Source organism: Sapajus apella, unplaced genomic scaffold, assembly GCF_009761245.1.
Source record: "Sapajus apella isolate SASKATOON/1434 unplaced genomic scaffold, GSC_monkey_1.0 scaffold1, whole genome shotgun sequence".
Classification (NCBI taxonomy): Eukaryota; Metazoa; Chordata; class Mammalia; order Primates; family Cebidae; genus Sapajus; species Sapajus apella.
The window spans coordinates 66,146,352-66,159,367 of record NW_022436941.1 but is presented as its reverse complement, the minus strand read 5'-3'; the positions used below and the strand labels follow the sequence as shown (position 1 = coordinate 66,159,367).

At 37.7% G+C, this 13,016-nt stretch overlaps 1 protein-coding gene and 1 non-coding gene across 4 annotated transcripts in view; both read left to right on the top strand.

Moving 5' to 3' along the window:
- The window catches only part of ARHGEF28 (Rho guanine nucleotide exchange factor 28), a 319,529-nt gene that overhangs the window by 227,703 nt on the left and 78,810 nt on the right, over positions 1-13,016 (top strand). For 2 of the 3 annotated variants that reach the window (XM_032278477.1, XM_032278487.1), the window contains 4 exons: positions 673-784; positions 4,714-4,756; positions 10,223-10,346; positions 10,653-10,785. In XM_032278477.1, coding sequence (XP_032134368.1) covers positions 673-784; positions 4,714-4,756; positions 10,223-10,346; positions 10,653-10,785 — 412 coding nt within the window. Of the gene's footprint in view, positions 1-672; positions 785-4,713; positions 4,757-10,222; positions 10,347-10,652; positions 10,798-13,016 lie in introns of all 3 variants that reach the window. The other variant, XM_032278468.1, reaches the window with a different exon arrangement.
- Positions 8,671-8,833, top strand: LOC116554613. The gene has a single exon (XR_004270254.1). It is a non-coding gene; the product is annotated as a U1 spliceosomal RNA (small nuclear RNA).

Genomic DNA, 13,016 nt, shown 5'->3' with positions numbered 1-13,016 from the left:
TGGGAAAACAGGAACAAAACTGGTAGGTCATTTAAAAGTAATAATATTAAGGATATATAAATGAGTGATATTCAAACATCTATCACAGAACATGCTAGATGGGAGGTCTATAAAAAATTGAGTACAGACTGGAAGGATTTGTATATTAACCTGATATATTTTCCCCTAGACATTGCAGCTAACATTATAAATTTAAATCGTGGTTTGGAAGTTTAATAAACTCTTATAATTGTAAGTAGCTGTTCCTCTATCCTCTAATAATCCTTAAATATAGAAATCTCAGTTAATATGGAATTTTCTTTGAGTACTACAGTATAAAATAACAAAATAACTGATACCTCAGGTAAAAATAATAAGTCAAATTCATTGTTGAATATACAAAGAAAAAGTCATTTGACTTTATTTTTAGTCAACTTGGCTAGAATATTACAGTCGTATTCTATAGTATATACAGGAACTACTCCCCAGACTGAAGGTTACTGAAGTATTAAGATGACAATAACATTTTAAAAGTTGTGAGAGGAAAACAAAAACACATAATGAGATTGTATCAGAAAAGTTCAGGTTGAATCTGTTTTCAGAGGTGCTAATTTAGTAACATTCGAGGTAGTGGACATACATTTTCAGATCTCATGTATAAATATTTAAAAGGTTTATTATACTCTCTTTTAGGAATCATTGCTTTCTGGAGTTCGCTCACGTTCTTACTCTTGCTCATCACCCAAGATTTCTTTAGGAAAAACTTGTTTGGTGCGTGATTTAACAGTGTGCAATTCAAGTGAAGGTAAACATCATTTTCCGTTTGGCTTTGAAAACACTCTATGCCAGAACAGATTTTCAGCTAGTATAAGTACATAAAATATGCAAGAATAGCAGACAAGAATTTTCAATTCTGTTTTCACAACTGGTTTTTCTTTTTTTTTAAATTTGTTTTTTAGTTTTCACAACTGGTTTTTCTAAGCCTGACACAATCCTTTTCCCGTTGGATATCAGCCAAATTTGATTTTGATCAGATTTGATTTTGGTGAAATTACAAATACATACACACCTCTCTGTTGCTTTATTCTTTGAATAAAATGTTTTCCTCAAGGATAGTGTAAATTAGAATTGATTCTAGATATATTATTGTGAGGACCTTAGAGGATTTTATTTGAGTAAATTATAAAAATTTCTTTTGTCTTGTATATACATTGCTAACATAATCAAATTCCTCAGAGCCAGACAGAGTGTTGCAAAATGGATTTTCTTACTTCTTTATTTAGCAAAGGACTTTGGAGAGTTGAAATAATATATTTGTAACATGAGTAAATATATCTCAACATTTTTTTGGGTGGCAAGCTAAGCAATTAGAAATATAACTTTTAGGCAATAAACTTCTAAATGAAATATAGTATACATGCAAAAAGGAGTGTAAATCATAAACATGCATCCTGAGTTTTCAAGTGAATTCAGATCTATAAATGGAAAAATTATGCACAACTTAGAGCTCCCCCTGTAGCCTGTCTCAGCCACTGCTCCTATTTTCTCCTGCCCCCATTTTGAAATGTAATAATTTCATACTTACTGTAATTAATATGTAATAATTATATTCAAAGGCATATTTGAAAGTATTCATGCCAATGCATAATACACAGCATTCTAATGAAATTTTTGTCAATGTCTTAGAGAATGCCTTTCTTGTCTATTATTCTTAAGGGACTTAAAAGACTCAGAAAGTAATAGGTGAACGTAAGTATTCTTAGTTTCTCAAGATAAAATATTTAAAATAGGATTTATTTTATTCCTTCTCTTTTTTCTTATTCTTGCTTATTAAATTGTTATTATTTTGCATTTTTATGCTGTGCAGAACAACACTGAAAACATAATCTTGGTACTTAAAATTGCTATCCTAGGACAATGACATGTATGCTAGATGTCCAATAAATATTTGTAGTGTGAATATGAGAAAAAGATACATAAAATACAAAAGAAATGCTATCATGATTTTGTTTTCCTTTTCCTGGGATGTACTGTTAGAAGAGAAGAGAGCAAGACTGATAATACATGTCAGTTTTTATTTTTGGAATGGGGAGATGAAGAAAAGTTACAAGAGAAAGAAAGGCTACAACACCTTGAGAGGACAGGATAAAGAAGATGGATTGAATTTGTTCTGGATTTTCATTTTTTATTTCATGGGTTCTTTCTAGGTCTCCAGGTCTCCCCAGCCTTAGTTTAGGTTGGTATTTTTTTTTTTAATAGCAGCTTGACACCTTTTTACTGACAGTCCCAGCTGATGAATTAACTTCACATTGTTACTATTTGGAAAACATGTTTAAGTTTTCTGTGCTTCAAATTATAGCTTTGCTTTTAGATCTGTGGTCCCTGATTTATGAAGTCAAATATCTCTAGAATTTGAAATTATTGACCGCACAATTAAGAGGAAACTGATTGTTCACAAGGGGAAATAACCCTAATTTACTTATTCTTTAATGAGCAAAGAAAGATATCTTTACCTTACATGCAAGCCTGCAACCTTTGCATTTGAGTTAGAGAGAATAAAAAGCTGATATCAACTGCCTTGATTTGCAGTAAACAACACCTTGTCTTTAGACAGTATATTTAAAGACACGGCTACTTGAATGAGGTTTGATACTATCCAGCAGGTAACAGTTACAACTAGGCAATTTAGGTTGAGGCTACACACTAAACATATGAAAATTCCGATGGATATTCTTATATGGCTGCAAATATTTTGATTCATACCATTTAGGTCAGTCAGTACCATAGGGATATGAAAAATAAATTAACTACTAATGAAGAAGGAATAATTTTATCTGTGTTTATGTAATCAAAGCACAAATGTGAAAGCTTGCCTAATTCAAAGATATATTCTAATGTTTCATTGATTAGTCTGCTTGCATTAATCAAAAGTAAATTGACATTTATATTGCTGTAAATACTTTCTTGATGAGTTTTGAATAGTCCTAAAAAATTTCAGGTGTATATGAACAGAGTCCAAGTCTCCTTATGTCCCAGTGGGAAGCTCCCCTGTAAGAGCTGCAATGCAAATATACAAATCTAGCATGCTTTCAGTCCTTTTTATTATTATTTGTGATGTTCTGTCTTCCTTGTCACTTCCAAAGAGCTACTTACTATGATTTCTCATGTGTCTTTTTGTTTTTGAGCCAACAGTACAATGGTGACAACGTTATTTTTGATGTTTGTATACATAAAACAAAATCTAGTTTTATAATTCCCTTTGGTACATTGTAGATTTAGGCAGAACAGAACATTGCCAATATTAAAATGGCAACTACAACCTCACCAAGAGGAACAAAAATGTTCTGCATTTAACAATTTGAGAAATGACATAAACATACTTTTGAAAACGCTGTGAGCTGATGGGTGGAATTTGATTAGATTTTGAACAGTTGGTGGATTATTCTCTTAGTACCTCAGCCTATTTGCCGTAAGAATAGTGATTTCTCCCTGTGCTTAATTTGAGGAACATTTGGAAATGGCTATAAAAGAAAGCCTTCAAATTCTTCAAAGTAGATTTTCTATTATATACAAGATAGTATTAGGTGCAACATTTAATATTACCCATTTCAGGGGATATGTATTTGTTTGCCGCCTTATGTAGCTGTCCCATTTCCTTTGTAACCTAGTTTTGCCTCTTCACTGTTCTGAATTGTGAGAGTAAAGGGTTTGTCCCTGCTCTGTAGATGGTGTGCTCCACAGTGTCCCCTCCCTCCTTCAGGCTGTCTCACTGTCTAAATCAGTGTCTCTGCTCCACCCCTGTAGTAAGCACTTCAACTCTGGAAACAAGATGGCTCCAAGCTGCTTGCATGAGCCTCGCCTTCTGCCTCGTTCCACAAGTCCAAGGAAAAAGGCGGTCCCCCCATTTCCCATGAGCCATAGAGCACATCTCTGAACTCACTGCTGCTAGGATTTTATAAGGACATTGCAGCCATATGAAAATAAACTTCCTTTTTTTTTTTTTTTTTTTTTTTGAGAGGAAGTCTTGCTCTTGTTCCCCAGGCTGGAGTTCAGTGGCAGGATCTTGGCTCACTGCAACCTCCATCTCCTGGGTTCAAGCAGTTCTCCTGCCTCAGCCTCCTTAGTAGCTGGGACTATAGGCATGCACCACCATGCCTGGCTAATTTTTATATTTTTAGTAGAGATGGGGTTTCACCATGTTAGCTAGGCTGGTCTTTAACTCCCGACCTCAGGTGATCCACCCACCTCAGCCTCCCAAAGTGTTGGGATTACAGATGTGAGCCACTGTACCTGGCTGAAAATGAACTCTTCTTATGCTGGCCTTTAAGACTTTTCCTTTGAGCTTTGTTTAAAAGCAGTTATTTATTGGTTCTGTATGTTGGGGGATTATCGTTATGAAGAATAGGGATGACTCTGGTGAAAAGTATCCAAAAATACAGAACTAATTTTCTGCACCTCTGAAAATGTTTGCTGTCCTTTGCTGATGCTAGCTTAGTTCATAAAGTCATTAAATGTTGCCATGTTTTGGCCTCTTCCCTTCCCGCTTTAAATTAGGGAAAGTGATTTTAAAAATCCAGAGCAATGCCCTACTTATATAAGATTACTCATTTTCTCATTATTTTCTAACTGGTAGTGTGTATAATGATAAACTATGGTTGAGTATGCATTTCAGACTAACACATGACTGCCACTTTGTCTGCCTTCATTTTCATTTTATTGTTCTGTGTCTTGTAGAGCAAAGAGCTTACAGCTTACCGGAGCCACCAAGAGAAGAAAGGTACTTTAACTGTTCCAGTTTTCCTGAGGGACCGCATGATCCTTCTTTGGAAATGTCCACACATCATTTTTGCTATCTGTTCACTAGTTCGTGAGAGGTTTCCATGTAACCAGGCTGCCTAAGACCCTTTGCTCTCTCTGGGATCTGTATCAGGATAGATCTACCAGCTCTGTCCTTTCAGTCCTTGGCTGTGCAGGGCTCAGGACTAGGGACAGGATGTCCTGTTTGGGTATTTTCAAAGCCAGACACCCTCAAGGGGAGCAGTGTGAGGACCACCTGTTTTAGAAAGGCAACATGTTTTCTCTAGCTCTGTTCCACCGTGACAATGGGACTTACTCTAGTAACAGAACCCTGGGTGGTCAATTACAGAAAGTACCTAAACATCCCTATGGTCTCTCTATGGATTTTTGCGTAGTATCCCGTCAGCTGGAAACAAACAATGAACAATGCAGAAGACTTTTAAGCACTATCGGTTTCCTTGTTGATCTGCAGTTTTAACTAAGCTTCTCTTTTTCCTAGAAGGTAAAACTGTTGCTGGAGTATAGCTTGGGAAGCGGACTAGTGTGCAAGCATGATTGTTGGTTTCTGTTGGTCCTGAATAACTAACTGCCCATGAATCATACTGTGAAATAGCTCCAGGGTTATATGCAAAACAAGTGCCAGAATGGCACACATGTTTGACTTTAAGAGAGTGAACTGTTTTAATTTTGTTGAGATTAATGCTAAAACTTTGAAATGTTTTAGTATACAGATCTAGATGGGCTGTTTTGTTTTAAATCTTGGAATTAAGGTATTAATAAGAAAAAGCCTCGTTTGGTTCATTTCTATTTTTTTTGAAACCAGAATAGAAACTTTCGAATGATACAAACAGAGGAAGATTAAGAATGCCCTTGAGAGATAGGATGATGATGAAGATGACTTCGTGACAATGGCAATGAGGATGATGATAGCAAAAGCAGTAATTACTGACAATTATGGAACATTTGTATGTGCCTTGTACTGTTTTAAGCGGTTTACATTTATTTCCTAATTTAAGCAATTTACTTCCTTATTCTGGAATTTGATCTTCATCTTGGTCATCATTTTGATTAGCAGTCTTCTCCCTGTCATCTTTTTAACAACTGGAGAAGTAATAGATTGTTATCAAAATTAAAAGATAAATTAAAAATATTTTTCATTAGGAGAGAGATTTAAGACTGAAGGAGCCAATATTATACTTGGCTAAATAGTAGCCTATAAAATATTTTAACTTGGATGACATGTGTGTGAAGTTTCTTTTTCTCTAATTCTTCATTCTCTGTCACTTTTGTGTTTTTTTTTTCTTTCTATTCCTTGATCTTTCTTGGTCCACACCCTGAAAGCATCTTACTCTCTCAGTCATATTCCTTGTTATTTCTAGTAGGGTAGATTTTTCATCTCACCCACTCTATTTCTGCTGTCTTGTTGAATAAGCCAATAAGAACCCAAGCCATACCTAATGCTTTGTTTTGGTCATGTGGTTGTAGGTATTTACCTGAGTTGATGCCTTCTTTGATATTCTTTTCTTTGTGTTGATCACTTCATTTCTAGAAAAGTAGACATCCAGGTAAAAATGAGCTCACTCTATACCTTGCAGGCTGATTTCAGCAGACACTCTGTGTTCTAATTTCCTAAAGATTATATGGCATGACTTGATTATTTTACTGCCACCATCTATCTTAAATCTGTTATATACATTTCCTTCTTCTCCTCCTCTTTCTTCAAATCTGAAGATCTGAATGTTAACAGAAGTTCCACTGTGCCAATTTGCAATCTGCATAGCAGGAACTTCGTTCAACCCTTTAGGCTGGGTGTGGTGGCTCCTGCCTGTAATCCCAGCACTTTGGAAAGCTGAGGCAGGTGGACTACCTGAGGTTAGGAGTTCAAGACCAGCCTGGTCAACATGGCAAAACCCTGTCTCTAGTAAAAAATACAAAAATTAGCCAGGTGTGGCAGTGGGCATTTGTAATCCCAGCTACTCAGGAGGCTGAGGCAGGAGAATGGCTTGAACCTGGAAAGCGGAGGTTGCAGTGAGCCGAGATCATGCCATTGCACTCCAGCCTGTGTAACAGAGCCAGACTCCGTCTCAAAAAAATAAAAAAAAATAACAACAACAACAATGCCAGTTTAGATGCCAGTTCTCTAAATAGATTTAGGGTTAAAATATTGAGAATCCATATTCTTAATATGTTTTAAATATCTGTTTACCTACTGAAAAGGCAATACCATGAGAGGCTCTGAAGAAGGGTTTGAAAAACTTTATTGTGAGTGATGCTATCGGTCATCAAACTAATAATAGAGATCAGACATTCTTGTTCTGGGATGTTAAAAAGCATTTAATCTTTCCAGATTCTTACAAATGTAAAAGCTGTTTAAATTCTATTGTGAAAGTAGTTGAGGTTCTTCTCTTCTCAGTTATTTTCTAAAGTGCCTGATTTTAATAAAGGTAAATGTCACATAGTTAAATTAGATATGAAACGTAGAATCAACCAGCCTTCTACATTTGCCCAGAGGTTACACAGTATTACTCATCCTCATAATCTGATAGTGGATTATGACAATGATATTCTCATTTCTACCTGGTTGGGTGGTGGTGCTAAGTTTTTATATTTAATGTTTTAGCATTTTTATGTTTATGCTGTTATCTCTCAGGTCTTATCGGCCTCAGTGTAAAAGTTAAAGTGTTGGCCAGGCGCAGTGGCTCACGCCTGTAATCCCAGAACTTTGGGAGGCCAAGGTGTTCATATCACCTGAGGTCAGGAGTTCTAGACCAGCTTGGTCACCATGGTGAAACCCCATCTCTACCAAAAATACTAAAATCAGCCAGGTGGGGTGGCAGGTGCCTGTAATCCCAGCTACTCAGGAGGCTGAAGCAGGAGAATCACTTGAACCCAGGAGGCAGAGATTGCAGTAAGCCGAGATTGCACCGTTGCACTTCAGCCTAGGCAACAAGAGTGAAACTTCGTCTCAAAAAAAAAAAAAAAAAAAAGTTAAAGTGTCATGTTGTAGAAGTATAAAGGATATATGGTAAATTGTGGTGCAGTGCATTTATAAGTTTTTAATCAACATGGAAACTGTTGTTTTTGATATAGTCTTCTGTAGCAGGGGAGTTGGGAGTAGAGTTGGGTAACCAAGAATTAATTTTCTTTTATTTGCAATAGTCTAGTTGTGTTCCTGCTGGGAAGTAGAAAAGGGGCCTTTGATCTCAAAATCCACAATGACCTAACCATTCTTTAATGCTGACATTTAGGTCTCCTCATCACTCTTCTCTTAGACATTGGATAGCATTCAGTGGGATCACGCAAGGCCTTCCAAGAGAGGAGTCTTTTCAAACTCTCAAATGTGTTTTTTCCCCAGTTATGCAAGTGAGCCTATTGAATATCATGGCACGAATTTTGCATCTTAGGTTGCCTAAGACACCAGAGGATATGGAAAATTTCAGATTATATTAACCAGTCAGTTATCCTAGGTAAAAGGACTAAAGGAAGTAGAAAGGAAATTAAGAGGGTCTGAGGTTCTTTCAGTACTCTGTTGGCATAGGGTATATTTAGTCCTGTTCACTTGCTTTTTCTTCTACCTTTTTTTTGAGATGGAGTTTCACTCTTGTTGCCCAGGCTGGAGTGTAATGGCGTGATCTTGGCTCACTGCGACCTCCACCTCCCGGGTTCAAGCGATTCTCCTGCCTCAGCCTCCTGAGTAGCTGAGATTACAGAGGCATGTACCACTATGCCCGACTAATTTTTTGTATTTTTAGTAGAGACAGGGTTTCTCCATATTGGTCAGGCTGGTCTCAAACTCCCGACCTCAGGTGATCCACCCACCTTGGCCTCCCAAATTGTTGGGATTACAGGTGTGAGCCACCACACCTGGCCTTCTACCTTTTAAAAAGTTTTCTCATACTTACTGGCAGGGGAGGTACCATGATCACGAAGGTGGTTTTCCCAGGGTGAGGCTTATCCATTGAACTCCAGGTGTGCTGACTCCTGCGATTTCCCCAAATGTGGGAAACTCGACTGCATAATTTGTGGTAGTGGGGGACTGCGTTCGCACTTTCTGCTGTTTTTTTTGTAGTACCAAAGAAAGACTGCAGTAAAAATTATAAATATAAAAATAAATAAATAAATAAATAAAAATTAAAAAAAAGTTTTCTCTAAGTAGCAAACCCAATTTCATTTACTGTGCAAGCTTTGAGTAACAGGACTCACACTGTTCTGATGATACCTTAAAGCCACATGGTCAAGAGGCAGCTCTTAAGCCATTTATTATTTTTTTTCTAAATGAATTAATAGGTTTGAACTCTGAAACCTAACATAGAGCTTAAATACCTTAAAGTTTTATTATAATCTGTACTGTATTAAAATGTGGAAAGGGTCTTGGAAATAATTTAGTCTAAGCTTGTCATTAATTAGATAAGAAAAATTGAAGCCCTAGAAAATTATCCCTGAAAGCAATATTTTTATAAAATATAATAATATATATTTTGGTGTATATTAGTAATTTGATTGCTTTTAAATATTTCCCAGAGATAAATGTGTTAGTTTTCAGTACTGAAAGATGAGAATTTTAGCAGGTAGGAGAGACTTTAGTTAGGAAATAATCCCTATGGAAACCATCTACAGAAGTGTTATGTAGATGACATGATACTTAGGTTGATTTTTAATTTATTCTTTCCTCGGTAATAATAGAAATATCAGATTTTCAAAGGAGTCTCTAGGGGGAAATGTCACTTTCATAGTCTGGATTTGTTTTCTTCTAGAGAATAATTGTATTGTGGATTAGAAGAAAATAAATAGTGGTCAGGATGTTCATGGGTTGGGTGCCATTACCTCTATTTTGCATCTTACTTTATGGAGTATCCACAGCTTCTGTCCTCTACAACCTAGAGAGTCTCAGATTGTAGCCTGATTGACGGGGAGAGGCTGTACCGAGTGGCAGTCAGTCTGTGTCTCAGGCCGTATCAACAGAGGAAACGTGTGTCTACTGAGTATTATCTCTGTGTTCCAAAAATAAATAAAATCCAGTAGCATATTGTTGCTTATTTGGCTTCTCTTGGGAATTCTTATTAACATAGTAAACAGGAAGATGAATGTTTTCAGGGTAAAATTATAAGTCTAAGATTTATTTCCTCAATATTTTGTTATGAAAATTTTAAAGTATACAGAAAAGTTGAGAGAATTATATACTGTATACCCACTTCCACCACCTATGTTCTATAGTTGTTGACATTGTGAGATTGTTGCTTTAATCACGTCTGTTCACTTATGCTATAAGGTGTATTTTAAACAAATTTTCTTTCTCTTTAGGACAACCACTAAAACTTGAAAAACAGACACATACATATATGAGTACACACACACACACACACACACACACACACACACACACACGTATATGCTGTTCTTCCTCTTGAAGTCCTATAAGCCATGATAACAGATTCTGTTTTTGTAGAATTCAGGAAGAAGAATGGGATAAATACATCATACCTGCCAAATCAGAGTCTGAAAAATATAAAGTGAGTCGAACTTTCAGTTTCCTCATGAATAGGATGACTAGCCCTCGGAATAAAGCAAAGGTAATTAAAGTTATTCACGTATTTTCTATAAAACATAGATGGTTTAGTTTCTCAGCAATTAGTATAATTTCTACCTTCCCTTTAAAATCACTTACCTTAGATTTTATTTACACATGTTTCTTATGGAATATTGCTAAAGCCCAGCATATCACATTTAGGCGTTACGGTGTTCCTTTGTGTGCAGTCCTTATATTCTGATGGAAAATGTGGGGATGTTGCTCGGATGATTTCTATAAAAGTTTGGCTCACAGCGTTTTCCTTTTCTCCTTTTTCCCCACTTTCCTGCTGCTGCTGTTGTATATGAAGACAAAAAGCAAGGATGCCAAAGACAAAGAGAAGCTGAACCGACATCAGTTTGCCGCAGGAACATTCTCTGGGGTTCTGCAGTGTTCAGTTTGTGATAAAACAGTCCTGGGGAAAGAGTCACTGCAGTGTTCCAGTAAGTTCTCAGGTCTATTTCATCTCCTGACAGTAACCTTCTTGAGAAGAGGCTCATTGCTCAATACATTTACATAAACCTTTTCAGTGCCATACAAATGACTGAACTGTTTACCAAGCAATGACTGATACTGGTTAGAGTCAGTGTGTTTTTCCCCTTTGCTGACGTTCCTGGTAAAAAGCAAGCAAACAAACAAAAAAGAGTCAGTGTGTTTTGTCCATAACTGACAGCCTCTCTGAACCCCAGATTTGTATGCCTCACTGTCTACTTGATGTCTCTACCAGGACGTCTAAAGAGCGAGTCAGATGTTACGACCTCCCCCTTCTGTGCTCACCTAAAAGTGACACTTTCAGCTCTTAATGGCAACCTGATCATTCCGACCAGACACTCATGCCAAGCTTCTGTAGTACATCTTTATACCTCCCATTTTCTGACCTCCTATATCCAATCCATCAACAATCCTCTTGGCTGTATTTTCAGAAAACATTTAAAACCCAGGCACTTGTCACCCCTGACATTGATATCATTGTGGTCTAAAGCCACCATTTCTACAGCATTCCAACTGGCTTCCTTGTGCTTTTACCCCTAGTCTTTCTCAAAGCATCAGCCAGAGTGAGCTTGTTAAGGCATATATTACTGTGTTCAAAAATCTCCCAGTGGCTTCCTATCCCCAAGTACAGACTGGAGTCTTTAAGTCCTTACAATGACAGCAAGTTCCCACATGATCTGTCCTCTCCCTCCCTTACTCCCTCTGTTCCAGTCACACTGGCATCATTGCTGTTCTTTGAACATGGCAGGCATGCTCCTGCCGTAGGGCCTTCTCTGGCTGTTCCTTCCGATTGCAACACTCTTTCCGCAGATACCCACATGGATCACCCAGATAACACTTTCTCAGGCAGCCTTTCCTGATCACGCAGTGCCTGGTTCACCCTTCCTATCCTCCTGGCATTTTTTTCCCATCACAACATTTCCCACCCTCTAACTTACTATACAGTTTGCAAATGGGGGATAGATTTTCGTCTGTTGAATTTGTTCTCTGCTATATGCGGAGTGGCTAGAACAATATCTCGTACGTAGTAGGGGCTTAGTAAATATTTGTTGAATGAAAGAATAATTCAGAGAAAAAGAAGTCAGGCCCAGGCAGGTGGAATAGATTTCAAGGTATTTGTTGGTCGCCAGAAATGTGGGAATATTTGGGAAGTGAATGGGAGCACAAAGGGAAGAGAAGAGCAGGGGAAATTTACATCTGAAGTTTCTCGTTAAATTCATGGACAATGATTGAATTAAAAACCTTAGATGTATCTACAGCTGGACATCTGATGAAAATACAGTCCGCATATGGCACGAGAGGCAGACTGAATTTTCTTCTCACAGTTGATACTGTCTTTAAGTATGCTGACTTTATTGCATGATTGAATTTTGCTTTCTTTGAAAACTTGGTTTCTTTCTTTTCCTGGATCTGAAATAGCATCAGGCTGCTCAGATATGGTTTAATTTCCTACATGTCTAGAGATTTGCTCCAAGTATTGTTTATGGGTTGTTTCTGGCTTGCCCACATGTCAGTGGTTGGTTTATCGGTGTGATGGGCATGGGTTTCACTGGTTGATGTTCCCCCCTTGTTTACAAGACTTGATCCCTGTCATACACCACTGGCCACACTCAAGAGCGTTTCCTCCTCTGCTTTAAAACAGACTCGTCAAGGTGGATAATTTCCACTCACTGCTTTTAAGTGTGTCCGTGCCATTTCTTCATTCACCATCTGCATTTTGACCTCTGTGCATACTGCTTAACAGAAGTTCTGCTTTTTTTTTTCTGAGACGGAGTCTCACTCTGTTGCTCAGGCTGGAGTGCAGTGGTGCAATCTTGGCTCACTACAACCTCTGCCTCCTGGATTCAAGCTATTCTTCTGCCTCAGCCTCCTGAGTAGCTGGGACTACAGGCACATGCCACCATGCCCAGCTAATTTTTGTGTTTTTAATAGAGACGGGGTTTCACCATATTGATCAGGCTGGTCTCAAACTCCTGACCTTGTGATCTGCCTGCCTCAGTCTCCCAAAGTGCTGGGATTACAAGTGTGAGCCACTGCACCCAGTGCAGAAGTTCTACTTGTGACGAAAACTGAGAGTCACTTTCTAGTTAAGTCAGAGTCTTTTCTCATCGTTCAGATTCACTGGTCTCTTGTTTCCAGGTTGACGTCTCTCCTTTCAGGGATGTTTCCCTCTTTTCCTGTG